Source organism: Ctenopharyngodon idella, chromosome 11, assembly GCF_019924925.1.
Source record: "Ctenopharyngodon idella isolate HZGC_01 chromosome 11, HZGC01, whole genome shotgun sequence".
Taxonomy (NCBI): Eukaryota; Metazoa; Chordata; class Actinopteri; order Cypriniformes; family Xenocyprididae; genus Ctenopharyngodon; species Ctenopharyngodon idella.
This window is the reverse complement of record NC_067230.1, coordinates 25,370,394-25,388,981: the sequence shown is the minus strand read 5'-3', so window position 1 is coordinate 25,388,981 and position 18,588 is coordinate 25,370,394. Positions and strand designations below refer to the sequence as shown.

Here is an 18,588-nt window from a genome sequence, read left to right as displayed (position 1 = left end):
CATATGAGAGTTCCTGCGATTAACACGACGCATACGTTTTACTAAAAACAATAAATAAATTATAATTCAATAAGATATCCTCACTCCGGTCTTTGTGAACATGTGTGGGTGATCCACAACCCCCCCACCCTATTTTATCACCCGACATCCATCAAAAATCGCGAGGAGTGGGAGTGTAGTCCATCAGTGTGGATGCACAGCGCCGCCATGCGGACAGAATACACTCTGCACAGATGCTCGGTCCTCTGTCGCTGATGAAGGAGGGACCAAACTTCTGTTCAAGCTCGGAGAAGCGCAGAGGAAACTTCTCCTGCAGCTTGGCTTCTCACTCACTCCCTTATTTTGGACTTTATTCTGATTTCTGCTTTACCTAGTTCGGAATGTACGCTTGATAACCATAAACATAAATCAGCGCTCGAAAAGTTCTTCAGATTTTCTGATCTTTGGTGGGTAAGTGAAGACTAACTTTATGTAACTTTGGCAGTGCGTTTCTGTCTCTGATGAGTGGAAGTGTGGAAATGCTCAGGCACTTATGCTATCACTTTGTTGCATATTGTTCAGTTATTCAGTGAACTGTACATTCTCACCTGCTTCTTATATTTGCTGAAAAACAGTGAAAAGAATAGATGGTTTTGCATGCTGTATTATTAGTGATTTTTATAACTCTGTGTGTTGCATGCACTTATTCATGCTATTTAATGTCGTAGATCGTCTTACAGATCACATTTGTGCTGCTGTTCTTCATGAGTTTATATTATGACTACAGCCTATATTTCATATTTCATATAGAATGGGCCTCAAATACCTGGTTATGGTGTAATCAGTATGATTAACAGACAGCCCTTGAAAATCAAACGTAAATTTAATTAAATGTAAAATAACTTTTAAAAAATACATTTTTTGTGTAATGCATATATAATATTTGCAACAATTTATGCATCATAAATATTTACAATACTTGATGATTCATCATGTCATTGGATCACCTGTGCTATTTGGATGTAAGCAGGAATAACACTGTGTCTAGAGGCCATATATATATATATATGGCCTCTAGACACAGTGTTATTCCTGCTTACATCCAAATAGCACAGGTCTGTATAGTTAGTCTGAATTGGCATCTGACAAATAAGGTCCAGAGAGAATATGACCTCAGATTAGTTTTCAACAGATTCTATTCAGAAAGCTAGCAAGTCAGGGGATGAATAGAGGCTCAGAAAGTCACGTTGAGTCATTTTTGTTTTATTGGAGACATTTGATGTACTAAACTGTACAATTGTTTGAATCTATTAATTCTAGTGATTTATATCTGGCATGCGGATGAAAATCCACCACTATATAAAATTTATATTTGTATTTAATCTTTATACAGTAATTGCAATGACTGTGATTGGTCCGTTTTGACCACCGCAGAGAAAAGTAACAGGCCGTCTGTTTGGTGCTTCAGCAGCAGCCTGGACAATAATTCACATGTGAATAATGACACTGAGAAACTTCATTAACTATTCCATTGAAAACACAGTGAAAAGTTCAAATAACCTAGGATAATTACTATGGAGTCTATGAAGACAATTAGAAACAACTTCCGGTCAGCTAAGCCACGCCCTTATTTAAAGCTAATAGAGTGCAACAGTGCCCGCCCCGCCCCCTTTTTCAGTGGCGCTGGTTCCGGAATTTTTTTTTTTTTTTAATTAATTTTTCCTATAGGGATTTTGAAATAGTCTTTGTTAAAGAGTTCTAAGCCATGAACCAAGCCAATCAGCTACGAGGTGAATCACAACTTCGATTTGAAGCAAAAAAAAAAAAAATCAAAACACAAAAGGTACAGGACTGAGTATGGCTTTAATAAGAGAAAGAACTACAATCCCATAAAGCATTGCAAATGGCATAGTCGAATTAAAAACAACAGAAATATAGAACTATTGTTTTATAGATGTTTGTTATATATAGAAACAATATATTTTATGTCTATTGCAATATATCATTATTTAGCAACTTCCATTTTAAAAACTCTTCAAAATTGGTGTGAACTTTGTGTAACATATGTCGTAGAATAAAACATGAAAGTCTCTGCAGGTAGTGTTAATCATGACACTTATTTCACTCATAACTTAAAACTCCATTGGAAAAACCCATTTGAAATTTAATGCCTCAAAATGCTAATTCTCTTCTGGATTTTAGGACTACAAACTGAACAGCTCTATTGTCATTTGACAACATTCAGAAACATGCACAAGCTCTTATTCTGCTGACAGTTGATGAATCTCTGGCTCCTGTAATATTTATACATATTGGAAGCAAATACATAGACTTGTACCCTGAAAAACATGATAGCTAATTCCCAAATGGATTTTACCGAATTGAATTTGAAGTGGATTTGAATTGAGGAAGCAATTCATGTAAGTAGATAATAATAATAAAAATAAATTTGTAAACTTTAGAAACAAGTAGGCTAATTTTTTGGCGATTTTGCCTTTATTATGATAGGACAGTAACCCCCGAAGCGCAATGGCGCTATATGTTGGTGCGCTGCCCACGAGGCTATCGGAGCCAACAATACAAGTAATTTTTAACAAGAAAAATGAAAGTTTGGCAAGACAAACTTTGAATGTTGTGGAAAAACACTTCATTTCCCAGAATGCCATTGGCATCTTCCTTCTCATCATCAATTTTCTAAACTTCTTATGGGTGTGGCTAATTATTGTTTCCATGGCATTTCCTAATATATTTGACACAAATCCAATAATATTTTTTAAAATAAATGTCTTAAAGGATTAGTTCACTTTAAAATGAAAATTACCCCAAGCTTTACTCACCCTCAAGCCATCCAAGGTGTATATGACTTTCTTCTTTCAGCTGAATACAATCAGAGTTATGTTAATAAACACCCTGACACTATCAATCTTTATAATGGCAGTGAACAGGGTCACGAGTTTGAAACTCAAGAAAGTGCATCCATCCATCATAAACGTACTCCACACGGCTCCTGGGGGCTAATAAAGGCCTTCTGAAACGAAGTGATGCATTTGTGTAAGAAAAATATCCATATTTAACATGTTATAAAGTAAAATAACTAGCTTCCGGCTAAACTGCCATACGGATTCCAGTTATGTCTAAAGCGTAACTTACGCGTAACTTATTAATATAACTCCGATTGTATTTGTCTGAAAGAAGAAAGTCATATACACATAGGATGGATTGGGGGTGAGTAAATCATGGGGTAATTTTCATTTTAAAACTAATCCTTTAATAATTTATTAATAAATTAAATATTGATTGTTTGACCAGTTAAGCTGTTTGTATGTCTCTAGTACTGGTGGATAATGCTGATGTAAAAGATACATTATGTGAAACTGAATTTATATAGATTGTTAGTTCATAATTTTATTTATGTGCATCAGAGTACTTTAATTTAAAATGGTAAAACAGTCACATTCCCCAATCTGTGGCACTGCAGAGACATATTTTACCCTCTTGTAAAAGTCCTTATGCTTTATAAATGGTCCTGCTAGAAGGTAACAGATGTCCACAGATGGGATGTCTGAGAATGTTGTGTTGTGATCATGGTCAACACATCCTGTTTACTTGTCTGTTTAGGAAGGAGAATGAGGATGATGAGACTGTCTATCCTCCTCCTTTTGTTTGTGGGCGTTCCCACACAGAGCCTGATTCCAGACGGCTCTCCTTGCACAAGTGAGTAAAGGCTTGTTTTAGTAACCGATTAATCTGCTTTATTCTTTGAATGCATTTCTTTGCTCATTACACTTTTGATCAATTTAATGCATGTATGTTTTATTTAACAATATGGATAGACAGATTAAATTGACCAAAAGTGACATTTATAGTGTTTCCAAAAACTTTTTTTCAAATAAATGTTGTTCTTTTGAACTTTTGAACATCAGAATTTCGTCAAAGAATCCAGAAAAAAATGTATGACGGGTTCCACAAAAATATTAAGCAGCACAACCGTTTACATTATTGATAATAATAAGAGATATTTCTTGAACAGAAAATCAGCATTTTTTTCGAAGGATCATGTGATGCTGAAGACTGGAGTAATGATGCTAAAAATTCAGCTGCACAACAGGAATAAATTACATTTTACAGTATATTTAAACAGATAACAGTTATTTTAAATTGTAATAATATTTCACAATATTACCATTTTTACAGTGTTTGTGATCAAATAAATGCAGCCTTGGTGAGCATAAGAGTCTTCTTTCAAAAACATTAAAAATCCTGCCATATTAAAAATGTCTTTACTGTCACTTGTGAATAATTTCTGGATCATTGCTGAATAAAAGTATTAATTTCTTTAAAAAAATCTTTGATTAATAGAAAGTTTAATAGAAAACAGCATTTATTTGTAATATAAATATTTTGCAACATCATTAATGTCTTTACTCTTACTTGTGACCAATTTAATGCATGCTTGCTGAATAAAAGTATTAATTTTTTAAAATAAAAAAGACCCCATACTTTGAAAATAGTAGTGTATTATTTTAACAAATATAAGTTATTTAATATTATCCTATGTCGTTTTAGTAACTTCTGTTGCTATGTATGTTCTGTCCCTCCAGAACCGATCGAATGCCCAATTGACTTGTACTTTGTCATCGACACATCTGAGACCATAGCGTTGCAGGAGAACCCACCTGGCAGCTTGGTAGAGAGCATCAAGAGTTTTACCACTGCCTTTGCTAGGAAACTAGAAGACGTTAATCACAGAGGTTCGGTTCAGATCAGCTGGTCTGTAGGAGGCCTTCACTTCTCCCAGAAGCAGGAGATCATCAGCGACGTCACCAATAAAGATGAATTCATCAGGAAGCTCCAACAGATCTCATACTTGGGCATGGGAACTTATATTGACTGCGCCATCACCAACATGACCCAACAACTCCTCAGCTTTCCATCCAAACCCAATGCCACGCGCTTTGCGGTGGTCATCACCGATGGTCATGTGACAGGAAACCTATGTGGTGGGATAAAAGTGGCGGCGGAACGAGCGCGGGATGAGTTAATTAAGATCTTCGCTGTCGCATCGTCCAGGAACCTGGAGGAGACAGGACTCAGGGAGATTGCTAACTCTCCCGCTGGAGTTTTTCGTGATAAATACATGGCGGTTGATCTGACGGGAGTGCGGCCTGTAATAGTGACATCAACAATTGACCGCATTTATGACACAATGGTAATGCAATGCCTTTTATACCTTTCTTTTGAGTATTCAGTGGCATAATAATCTGAAATGAAAACACTGGATTATTTTAAGACACATTTAATGATAAAAACAGAAGTATTAGACATGATTTAGTATTTTAATAATTTTTCTTTGGTCTTGTTCTCTCTTACAGCTTCATCTTGCTTATCAAGAGGTGAGATCCATATCTCTGTTCTGACATCCATTGATTTTTTTTTTTTATTGGGTGCCAACATGTTGAATCACTTTCTTCACAGCTGTCACTACATTCTTAAAAATAACGGTTTAAAAAGAGGTTTTCACAGAAATGCCATAGAAGAGCCATTTTTGGGTTCCACAAAGAACCTTTCAGTGAACAGTTCTTCAAAGAACCTTTTGTGCAATGGAAAGGTTCCATGAATGTTAAAGGATCTTCATGGTACCATCAATGCCAATGTTTGATAGGTCTACAAAGGATTTCTGTCTTTCTCCTAGAAAAATCTAATAGAATTTGTTTAAAGCATTTGGACTTTATTGTCCTCCTTGTAGCTTCATCAAATAAGTGAGGAAACATCTCAAAAAATATCTGGAATATGGAAAATATCTTTCATTGTATCATGATTTCTTACTCAATTTCATTATAATGTTCCAGTGCTACTCTGCAAAATGTTTGGAGACTCCAGGACCTCCAGGTCCACCAGGAAACAGGGGACAGAAAGTGAGTCTCAAAATCTCAAATGAATCTCAAAAAACAAAAGTAAAAAAGACATCTCTGACTGAAATCTTTACTAACAACTAATTTCACTGCTGTTTAACACTTGATCTGATGCCTTGATTATTACAGGGAGCTAAAGGAGATAACGGTGACCCTGGCCCTAAAGGTCAAACAGGACGCCCTGTGAGTACAAACCAGTTCTCATGAAAGCATTTGGTAAAATACTGCATTTTAACCAAAGACTATACTAAATCTAATTTGTATTCAGTAAAGCTCTTACACCAGTGCTATTTGTATTAACTCATGTCAAAACCTACAGGGAGATCCAGGTATTGAGGGACCCATTGGACATCCTGGACCTAAAGTAAGTTCTTCACATTCCTCATGTGCAATAAAATGTCTAGTCATAGACCAATATATATCGGTCAGACCAATTAATCTGCACATATTTGGCTATTTTGACAATATTGCCATTAAATGATAACCATAACTGATTACCAGAAAGGAAGGCTCAGACAGCCTTTACAATATATCATGTAATTTTAGTGGTTTTTAAGTAAATGTTCTATTAAATTCTCAGTTCAGCGTTTCATTTTAAATTTTGTGTACATCTAATTAGCTGTCATTACATTAAATTATGTATATGTCAGCCTTATAACACTCAAAATGTCCAGTTTACTAGTTGTAACCACCCTACTGTTTCTTTTTCTCGTTTAGGGAGAGCCTGGTAGCAAAGGAGAAAAGGTATGACTTTTCTGATATATATCTGATAAATATGGTTGGCATATTGATAATGCACCAAAAACTTATATGGAAATTATCTGTTTTTAGGGAGAAATTGGAACACAAGGGAGAAAGGTAAGTTCCTCATAACATTTACTTATCACTTTATATTTTCTCTGAATACAGAATCTTACATGCTGCATGTATTTTGAAATATTTATAAAACATTTTTATTCTAACAGGGTGTTGCAGGAATAGCTGGCCGCAATGGAACGGATGGGCAGAAGGTTAGTTATGATAAAAGTGGGGTAGACTCAGTGGCGTAGCGTACGGGCACGCGCTGCGGGGGGGCCCTGCGTGTTGTTATATCCGCTGTCGAGGGGAACGCGATTTCTACCTGAGGGGGACCAACAACCAACCCCCCACACCACACACACACCCCCCCTCCCCGGAACGCAATTACTACTGGGACCACGGAACACGATTTCTACTGAGCGGAGCCACGGACTTGAGGTTCACGTGGAGGCCCGCAGATTTGCGCTGCGCCACTGGGTAGACTCAAAGTGAAGTTTGGATAAAACATCATTAGACTGTCAAAATATACATCGAAATAAAAAATAAAATAAAAATGTCTGTTTTTTAACAGGGAAAAATCGGCAGGATCGGTGCTCCTGGCTGCAAAGGTGACCCGGGTGACAAGGTATGTGAGTCTATTCTTTTGAATATCTGTTACTTGAGTTATACAAGTCAATTAATGTCAATTAATGAATGTGCCTTTCACAGGGTCCTGATGGCTATCCTGGAGATGTTGGAGAACCTGGTTTTTCAGGGACTCTGGGAGAAAAGGTACCTGATAAATTAGCGAAAAAATAAAAACTTGACATTTAAAGGTAGGGTAGGCAATTTTGGACAAGCTAGCAATAGCAAGCTAGCTTTGAAAGCATAGGATCCCACCCTCCCACCCTTCAGAGTGTTCTCCAAAGCCACGCCTCCTTCAAAACACAGGAACGCACACAGCAGTGTCTGCAAAGTGTCATGAGACGAGAGACGGTGTTAAATTACCTCACGTCTCAAAGCATATATCATTATAATAATAATGAATGTAAACAACTTACAGAGCTCTAGTTGTACCACCTGACTGCTGCAGATTCATTTCGCCGTTGACAGTGTTGACATACTAGAAACATAAATCTGAGTCTGAGGACGTGAACAGCTCTGGGTAGAACGTCACGGGTTGCTGTCTCTATAGTACGGTTATGACAACATGATGTAAACTCTGTATAAGCTTGTTGATTTAGTTGAGTAGGAACTGTAAAAGCCGGATGCTGTTTCTTTTGCATAGCCTTGTGCTGATGACATGTGATGTCTGCACGAGCAGGGTGTGCGGAGGTATGGAAAAACATATATTGACGGGCAGGTAGGACATCCTATCATTGCATTCGGACCAAATTCAGTGATTGGATGAAAATTGTTTTGGTCCTGTGACTTCCACAGAAGATATATGTACATATTTTAATATTTAGACCACTTCTATTATTGATTGCTATCAGGATGTGAAGAGAGTTTCAACCAGTATAACAAATTGCCTACCCTACCTTTAAAAGCCATTAGGCATATTAGTTTGAGGTGTCATGGTTTCTCACTTTGTTCTCAGGGTGATCCAGGTCGTCCAGGAAGACCAGGTCCACTCGGCCCAGCTGGAGATCCTGGACCCAAAGTAAGATCTCACAACCACAGAGATTACATTAATATTGCCTAGCCATCATTTTGTAATGTATTGTAATGTATCACTGACACCCCCTACAGGGAGAGAGAGGAAGCCCTGGATCTCCTGGATTTCCTGGCCAGAAAGGATCTCCTGTATGTATTTGTTTTGGCCTTACTGTAATGTTGTTATTTTCATTTTAACACTCTAAATTAATTTTGATTTGATGTTATAGGAAATTTTGTTTTATTTTATAGGGGGCAGCTGGAGGACTTGGACCTAAAGGCGACCCTGTGAGGAATAGTTTTTGGACATGTAAAACTACAGTAGGTTGACCTGTGTCAGAATTGTAATATTTACTATTGCATTTTTAGGGAAGAAGAGGAGACTTTGGACCTAAAGGCAGCACTGGACCTAATGGGCCAAAAGGAGACAAGGTCAGTGTTTGGGTTCACTGAAAATGATAAAAAAGGTGTTAAGTAGCTCTTTTTCTGTTGTAAACGCAGATTGCATGAGGGGAGACTTTAATGTAATAATTATTTTACCAATGTCCTAGATGATTAATTGAAATATTTATAATGTTTCACAGGGTGAACCAGGTCCTGAGGGACCCAGGGGTCTTGCAGGGGAAGTTGGCAGCAAAGGAACCAAGGTAATTTGGTGATTTTGTGATCTGGTTGCTTAAAAACAAAAAAAAACAAAAAATGAATTTTTATTGGTTTTAAGGTGGATGTAGTTAAAAAAAAAAATATTTTTTGGCTGTTGTTTTTAACTTTTAGGGTGACAACGGACTTCCAGGACCAAGAGGCCCACCAGGAGCTCCTGGAGAACCAGGCAGAAATGTAAAAAATACATAATTTTCTCTTGTTAAATAAAAATAAGCCAAGTCATATTTGCTAGCTGTCTCACAGTACACATTGGCTGAAAGTGACCGAAAACCAAAGGCAGCTGCCTTCTTGTATCATTGCCCAGTCTTATGATGAACTTATTTAGCTAGAATTGGTAATGAACGTATTATCTCCATTATAGGGTTCCCAAGGTGATCTAGGTGATTCTGGCCCTAGAGGTGATCCTGGTCCCCCAGGGCCCAAGGTACATCACACACACAAAAAAATCTAATGGTTTAAAAATGGTGATTTTTAAAATGCTTGTCTATTATAAAAACAAGATGTTGTTTCTCTTGCCATAGGGTGATTCTGGCAGACCTGGGTTCAGCTATCCTGGACCAAGAGGACCTACGGTACTGTAATTAGTTTAATTTGTGGTAACACTTTAGTATGGGGAACACATATTCACTATTAACTATGACTTTTCCCTCAATAAACTCCTAGTTAGTAAGGTAGTTGTTGTAGTGGTTAAGTTCAGGTATTGGGTAGGATTAAGGGATGTAGAATATGTGCTTTATAAGTACTAATAAGCAGCCAGTATGCAGGCTAGTAAGCAACTAGTTAAAATTTACAAAATATCTAATTATTTCTGCCAAATGTTTATATATTATATATTTGTTCTACAGGGTGACAGAGGTGATAAAGGTACACCTGGACCCAGAGGAAGTAGAGGAGACTGCGGACCAAAGGGTGACCCAGGTCTAAAGGGAACTTCAGGAGAGCCGGTGAGCAAATTGACTCATTTTAGCTGTACGTTAGCTGTTCAGAAATTTTCTTAAAGTCAGCATGTGATAGTCTTTTCTTCTCTATTGTGATGTATATGCGAGTTAAAGGATTAGTTCACTTTAAAATGAAAATAACCCCAAGTTTTTTCATAAGTTGAATACGGAAAGCATAAGACGTAGCGTAAGCGTTTTGAACTGCTAGAGACGTTACACTTTCTTCGTAAGTTGAATAAGGAAGGCGGTCTGGCGGAAGCTAGATATTTTACTTCATAACTTGTTGAATATGGATATTTTTCTTACACAAACGCCTCACTTCACTTCAGAAGGCCTTCATTAACGGAGCCATGTGGAGTACGTTTATGATGGGTGGATGCACTTTTTTGAGATTCATACTCGTTGGTCCCGTTCACTGGCATTATAAAGCTTGGACGCGTCAGGATATTTATTAATATAACTCTGAAGAAGAAAGTCATATACGCCTAGTATGGCTTGAGGGTTAGTAAATCTTGGGGTAATTTTCATTTTAAAGTGAACTAATCCTTTAACTGCTTCTCGAACAAGAAAAAATGTACTTGATTTTGTACGGGACTTGTACGGGACTTGATTTTTGTTTTGTCCATTGAGAATTGCTTAGATGGTTGGATGGTTGTGGTTTGCTATTGGTCGATTTCATGTGTGTGACAGGTTGTCCCGATAATATTCCCAGTAATTCCCAGAATATTGTCCCAGTAATATTCCATTTTACTTCCATCATATATATATATAACAATAATATTTCTTCATTGTGTTTTAGGGAGAGCCCGGACCCCCAGGAGAGCCTGGACGAAGGGGGCCTAGAGGAGAAGGAGGAAGAGATGTAAGCTTAATTTTTAGTGCATATTGATGTTTAAAGGATGGAATATTTTATCTATTCAGTCACAGAAAAGAGCTTAAACAACAGTAAATGGCAACATCAGTGCAATTTATGTGAACTTAGTATTAAATGATTTTAAATTATGTCCTTAACAGGGTGATCCTGGACCAGAGGGAGACCCTGGCCTTACTGTAAGCATTAAAATTCAGTTTTTGTAATTAAATAGCACATAATTAAATCAGGGATGAATGTTGAATACATTTTTTCAGGAATGTGATGTCATGAACTACATCAGAGAGACCTGTGGATGCTGTGGTAAGATTCTTGAAATGAATTGATTGCTACAGTATATTTGCTTTTGTTACACAATTTTCTTGTTTATTTCAGATTGTGAAAAGAGATGCGGTGCCCTGGATATTGTGTTTGTGATTGACAGCTCTGAGAGTGTAGGGTTGACCAACTTCACCCTGGAGAAGAACTTCGTGATAAATACCATGAACAGACTGGGCTCAATGGCAAAAGATCCCAGTTCTGAAACAGGTAAAATTAGCTTTTAAATACACTTAGTAGCAATGTAGAAGTGGATTAATTTAATCTAACAATTAATTCAATCTGTATTTTCTAAATTTCTCAGGAACTCGAGTCGGCGTTGTCCAGTACAGTCACAACGGAACATTCCAGGCAATTCGGCTCAACGACTCCAAGATCGACTCTATGTCCGCCTTCAAAGATGCTGTGAAGAAGCTCGAGTGGATCGCTGGAGGAACGTGGACACCTTCTGCCCTGAAGTTTGCCTACGATAACCTGATTCGTGACAGCCGTCGTGCGAAGGCTAACGTCACAGTGGTTGTGATCACAGACGGCCGGTATGACCCCCGTGATGACGACAAACTGCTCAATTACCTCTGCATAGACACCAGCATTGACGTGAATGCCATCGGTGTTGGTGACATGTTCGACCAGCCAGAAGAGAATGAAAGCCTGAAGTCCATTGCTTGCAGAAAAGATGGAAGGGTCATGGGCATGAAGCGTTTCGCCGACCTGGTTGCAGAGGAATTCATCGATAAGATTGAGACCGTACTCTGCCCAGGTGAGTCTTGTGACCTGGCCTGACTTTACAATGTTTTTTAGCATGCTGTCTTGATAGCCAAAATTATAAAAATAGAGCTTTCTTTTCATTACTTTTCTTTTTTTTTATATGTTTTAGATCCAGTGATCGTTTGCCCAGATCTTCCATGTAAAAGTGGTGAGTATTCTTTCCTAATCTGTCCATACCACTGATATTTATATAAATGAATGCAATGGGCAGTCCAGTCTTTTAAATAGATCAGTGGACCATACACAAAAGATGAAGGCCCCTAATTCTTAAAAAAGACATTCTAAATGTTTTTGTTTCAGCCAAGTCAATGTAGCCCAAAAATACCTACATTTTATTATTTTTCTTCTTTACCTTATTGTTTTTTAATTTCCTTTTTCACAGGGTTTGAATGGGTATAAATAGAAGCTATGCACTCAGTGCATACAATCAGTGTTATTTTAGTTATAGTATTTATTCATATTTTGAATTAGTTTTTGTTTTTATATTTTCAGTTTTCTATTTCAATTTTAGTTTTAGTAATTTTGTTGTGCTATCACCATTTTTATTAGTTTTTTTTTTATATTTCTATTTAGATTTAATTTATTTATTTATTATTTTATAATATTTATATTTATTTATATAATTTTGTCATCTAATATTTTATTTTATTCACCAAAAAACGATTATTAATAGTTTTAGTTTACTAATAACAGCACTGCATACAATATTATTCATGGCCAATTATTGGATGACATTAATAGGTTCTGTGTCAGCCATTATATTTTGCTATTATATAAAAAAAATATCAGGTTGTATTTGGCTTATTGAAGCCATATTAATAATGTTTTCTCTGCAAATTAATAAAATGCACAGAATTGTCCAGATTTGCAGAGTAAATCAACATCATATTCATGAAGGTCATTTTTATACATTAACGGTTCAGTACACCTAACAAATGTTATACATTTGTTAAGTTATGCATCTCAAATGTATAAGTAATGAATATTAAACATACATTTGTTATGTGTGATAACCAGCCCAGTCTCGCAAGGGAAATGTCACTGTAACACCGTTTGCAGAAACTAAACATTGCAGTGAAAACTTTGTCACCTTGTTTCGATTTTGTAAATCGAAAGAATTTTTGATCAAATAAATGCAATATGAACATAAGAGACTTCTTTCAAAAACAAGCACAAATGTTCAATACCTACTGTAGTCAGATTCATTTACTGTATAGTAAATAAGCAGTTTGACCAGTTAATTTAGATCTTTTAGATAGTTATGTACTGTATGGATGACATAAATTTGTGTGGTTGTTTTGTACACAGAAGAGTCATACACATTTGTACAGTATCAAACTACTACCAGGCTAGTAAAATCATATATGAAATCAATATTAAAAGAATTTCTCATGGAAAACATGTGAAAAGACATTAATGGCTCATTTCCACCGAGCGGTATGGTTCAGTTCAGTACAGTACAGTACGATTCGGGACGGTAGACCCTGATCCAGCTTGCGTTTCCACCGCCAACAGTACCCTTACTTGATAGGTGTGGTGTATGCTGGAAAGTAGCGATCAACGTCATTTTAGCGTGAAGAAGAAAGTGACACTAAATAACAATGGAGGACATAGAACAGCTTTGTTTGAGCAAAGGCTTAGGGCTACATGGAAAAACAGCCGAAAAATACACATTTGCTGCGTCCAAAATCACATACTGTTGAGAAGGTATTACATTTGAATTTAAATTTACTTCACAACCATTGAGTATGTTCTATATAGTACGAATGCATGTAGTATGAATGAATTCGGATGTACTACATCCGCCATGTTGTTACTGTCACATGACCTACCAGCGTCAGTTACGTCCTTTCAACTCCATTCATAAATCCTCTCCCGAGGCCTCGGGATAGTAAAGTGTCCATCGTACGCGCACTTCAGAATCAGTGCTTGTGTTGCAACAGTATTGTTGTCATTCCCCTTGTAACATGCACAAGTGGCAATTCTCTGTCAACCAATCAACATTCTGCAGCTAGTGTAGCTCCACCCTTTTGGTACCAGTACTATTGGTACTATTGTGCTAGGTACCCAACGGAAGGGTCCCAAAAAAGTGGTACAGTAAGGTTCGAAATTAGGGTACCATTCACAACTTCTAACAATGGAAACGGCAACAATTGCGTACCATACTGAACTGTACTGAACCGTACTGCTCAGTGTGGAAACGAACCATAAAGGACAACAGAGGCTCAAGGAATCCCCTGCACTGAGGTTAAAAAGTTATCTGAACATTTTAGTGGAGTGTAAACAGTCATTGAGTGACATTTCCTTTTGAGCGTGTCAGCTAATCGCACAATAATCAGCGCAAAAGTTATCAAAATAAAATCTCAAATCAATCAAAACAGCATCTAAAGGGAGCCAGTTGCTAGGAGGCCCCTAAAACTATTGTTTCAACACTCACTTGCAGATGATGCCCTTGCAGAGGAGTGGAAGGACAGTCCCATCCCAACCACTGTACTAAGCGTCTCAGACTTAATGAACAATCTACAAGAGGCCAAACACCCTGATATCTACACCAAGGCTGTAGCTACATTGGCTTACGCAGCCCAGATGGCTAAACTGACCTCTGAACCTGACAAACAGAGATGGACTGATCTGTTCATTGACTCGTTTAGAGTAATCTATTCTGAGATGGGAGACCCAAACAAAGCTCTTGGCTTGTGTTAGGAAGCATGGGATTGGGCATTTACCAAAAAAAATGTAATTGATAGCTTGACTAAAAGGATACAGTAGGAAGCACTTGGCCTCGCTGTAGAATTGTGCTTAATAAGGACAGTTAAGTAAAAAGCTAGCTGGTCTATGCATGAATGTAGTTTTTGCGTTAACAGTAATCGAATGCAGTCGCTAATACCTCTCTTTTTGATGCAGTTTGCAAGAAACTAGCATGTTAGCATCATGGACAGTTAACAACCACTTATAATTCTTTGCTAACCTCTGCTAAAAACAATTCCCTGCTACAAAAATGTGAAATGGCAACCTTTGCCTCTTGACATTGACACCTGCTGCTCTGTAATAATTGTTTGCATTCAAATTTGCAAATGAAGAGAATTTTTCAACACTTTGCTTGCATAGCATGCTATCATTAGCTTACCCTAATTTGCTTGAATCCTCAGGGTTTCTAGGATTTGAAGTGATTTTTTTGATCCATAAAAAATTTGGAAAAAATAATTTACTCATCCTCATGTTGTTACTACGGAGCCCCGGACATGACATGCAAGAAAAAAATAGTAGGCTAAATCGTGCACACGATTTACTATTTCGTTCCCTCGATTTACTAAAACGTGCACACGATTTACTATTTCGTTCCCTCGATTTACTAAAACGTGCGCACGATTTACTATTTCGTTCCCTCAATTTATAAATCATGCGCATGATTATAAACCGAGGGAACGAAATAGTAAATCGTGCGCACACTTTAGTAAATCGAGAGAACGAATTAGTAAATCGTGCGCACGATTTAGTAAATTGAGGGAACGAATTAGTAAATTGTGCGCATGATTTAATTTTTTTTCTTGCATGTCATGTGCGGGGCTCCGTATGTTCCAAACCTATATGACTTTCTTTCTACTATGACAAACAAAAGGAAATGAATTAAAAAGGAAGCTTTCCATATAATGAAAACATATTTTAACCAAGGGCTGTCAAGCTCCAGAAAGGAAAATAACTCCATAAAAGTGTCTTAAAAGTAGTACATTGAAAGAAAGTCATACAGGTTTGGAATAACATGTAATGATGACAGAATGTTCAGTTTTGGTTGGTCTGTTCCTTTAATTTTGATACTATATTCATATCAGTTTTGCACTTTGCACATTAAGACTGAGTTTTTAAGCCATGTAGATTCTCATAGGTTGGTGAAATATCTATGAAGATTTTTAGTGCTGCTTTACCATTGTCAACCTTCAAATGCCCACTATATTGTAGACAAATAATTTGTATGATGATTAATTGAGATTTTTTTTTTTTCTTTTTCTAAATTGCATTACCTCTGTTATAGCATTCAGGTTTATTCTTCAAAAAATATTTCAACGTTTATTTTTTAAACTTATTAAGTATATTTACTAAATAATTGCCCCCTAGAGTTAATCTAATTTTTAGGTAACCAGTAGCTTTAGAGATTATATAATTCTTAAAGCATGTATTTGCAATGGCAATTCAGTCATTCTTTTTTTGTAGGCTCCTTATATAAATGTTAATGGCCATTTATGTGACATATATTGCATGATTGATGATTATCTCAGTGATTTTTTTTTTTTTTTTTTTTTTTGAAAAAATATAAAAAATACATATAAATGTGAATTAGCCATCTGTGAGTGAAAAAAAAGATGTCTGAGATATATGGACTATACACAATTCAGTGAGAATATTTTTTTCAGTCTGCCATTATGGTAAATAATGAGATTTTTCTTGGTAATACAAAATTATGTATATTTAGTAGCAAGTATTATATATGACACTGTATATCAGAAATGTGCAATGAAAAAATGGCAAGCTCTTGGACTGCAAGAAATGCAACTTGAATTATTTGTAACAAATAAATATCTTTAGCAATGAAATTCTTGTTAGGTTTACTTACTCTTAAAATTAACTTTATCATCTCAATTTAACACATTTTATTTTGTACAATTAATGATAAAAAAACAAACAAAAAAAACAATCATGCATCCAAAATTGCATACTGAGTAGGTACTACATTTGAATATACTTCGCAACCGTTAGTACATTCTATTCAAAGTACATTCTATATAGTATAAATATGGGTAGTATGAATGAAATTAGTCATTTTGTTATTGTCACATGACCTACCAGCATCAGTTGCGTCGCTTCACTGCCATTCATAAATCCTCTCCCGTGGCCTCATGGGATAGTAAAGTGTCCGTCGAATGTGCACTCAGCCGAATCTCAGCCGAAGTAGTAGGTCATCCAGGTACTTTCTGCCCTCAGTTTTTCGAATACTATGTATTCAGACATACTCTGTTGCAGTACTGTTTTTCACATACTATATAATAGGGAAGTATTCAATTTCAGACGCTTTAGGAATTTTTTATTGGTTCAATTCAAGCTTGAAGTACCACCTAAATCCAAAGCATGACAACCTAGATAATCATTGCTGTTTTTGTATTTTATAGAGCCAGCCGTAGCCAACTGCATCCAGAGGCCTGTTGATCTCATCTTTATGCTGGATGGCTCGGAGCGCATGGGTCAGGAGAATTTCCGCTATGCACGCGAGTTCGTGGAGAATGTCGCTAACCGTCTGACCCTAGCCCGGAAAGATGACGATGAACGTAATGCCAGGGTGGCTCTTCTGCAGTATGGCGATGAAAACCAACACCAACTGGCTTTCAAATTTACCAACAACTTCACCGTCATCTCTGATGGCCTGGCCAGCATGAGGTACCTGGATTCTACTTCCAGTGTGGGAAGTGGTATTGTCTACGCCATCAACAACATTGTCAATGCCGGAGGCAAACAATCGGCCAGACGAAATGCCGAGCTATCGTTCGTCTTCATCACTGACGGGGTCACCAGCAACAAGAACCTGGACGAAGGCATTAGCGCGATGCGCAGGGTAGAGGGCATTCCCACAGTGATTGCCATGGGCAGCGACATCGACAAGGAAATCCTGGTGAAGCTTTCGCTAGGAGACCAGACGGCCATTTTCAGGGGTCAGGATTTTGCCCATTTAAACAAAGCCAGCTTCTTTGAGCGATTTGTTCGGTGGATCTGTTGAGGGGTAGGGTGGGTTTTTAGTAAAGAGGGGGATTGGAGTGTCATAGGGTTCAGCATTATGGTTAGAGTAGAACGGATGCATTGTATCTACACTAAATCTATGCAATTCAAGCACTTATATTGTGGCAAAAGAGGTAAAAATGGTTTGTTACGCATATCATAACTGAAATGACAACTTGGGAAGATCTTAGAAAGAATGCAACTCGATCATTAGCCTGAACTCAATGATGCACCATTGGAAATGGGTTGTGGGTACAGGAAGACACTGCAGTAAAACCAAGAAGTCAAGTTACTAGTAACACTCCAAAGAATATGTACTGAATGTGTATTTTGACAAAGTTGCAATTGTAGTTTTTATTTCTGTATTTTTATGCTAAATGGCCTCTAACTGAATTTTTGTTTTATATATTCCTCTACACAAGGTGCTAAACCAGAGTAAGACTGGAGTTTTTCCTGCATATCATTATCAGATGCACATTGGTAAAGAAGTGCACTAATTCAGGGGTACAAGAATTCGACAAATACACTTGCCACATTCATTCTGTGTCACTTAGGATACCTTTATATCTAAAAACATTGTTTAAGACATTTACTTAAAAAGGGCCTGCAGTAGCTAAAATGAATCTATTCAACCTTCCACAGCACATGCAATCTTGATCCAACACATGCTTAGGAGTCCAGTGTTTCAGATTAAACATTTACTTATAGTGAAATATAGGTTTCTTCACCAACATTTTAATGTAAAGAATAATTATGAAACTATTATTAGCACCTCAAATAGTCATTTAAATCGAAGAAGCAAAAAGGAACATTTGAATATTTGACATGCTGTTGGACACTTGAATGATTATTTCCATTGTTGCTGTCAAACATAAATTTTAGTACAATAAATCAAGCTGTGGTATCACAACTGAGGTCTCTGTGGTTTTTGTTGAAGATACAA

The 18,588-nt window shown here is 36.9% G+C and overlaps 1 protein-coding gene across 1 annotated transcript; it reads left to right on the top strand.

Annotated features, from left to right (window-relative positions):
• The first annotated feature begins 239 nt into the window (after positions 1-239).
• col6a2 (collagen, type VI, alpha 2) lies at positions 240-18,555 on the top strand. The gene is given in 29 exon segments (XM_051912787.1): positions 240-363; positions 366-446; positions 3,598-3,693; positions 4,581-5,188; positions 5,352-5,372; positions 5,829-5,894; positions 6,021-6,074; positions 6,211-6,255; positions 6,609-6,635; positions 6,723-6,749; positions 6,857-6,901; positions 7,261-7,314; positions 7,398-7,460; positions 8,269-8,331; positions 8,421-8,474; positions 8,577-8,612; positions 8,694-8,756; positions 8,909-8,971; positions 9,099-9,161; positions 9,349-9,411; positions 9,509-9,559; positions 9,833-9,931; positions 10,725-10,787; positions 10,940-10,975; positions 11,054-11,099; positions 11,172-11,324; positions 11,419-11,874; positions 11,992-12,030; positions 17,045-18,555. Coding segments are annotated over 29 exon segments (3,246 nt in total). The 5' UTR covers positions 240-254; the 3' UTR covers positions 17,647-18,555.
• Positions 18,556-18,588: the final 33 nt, after the last annotated feature.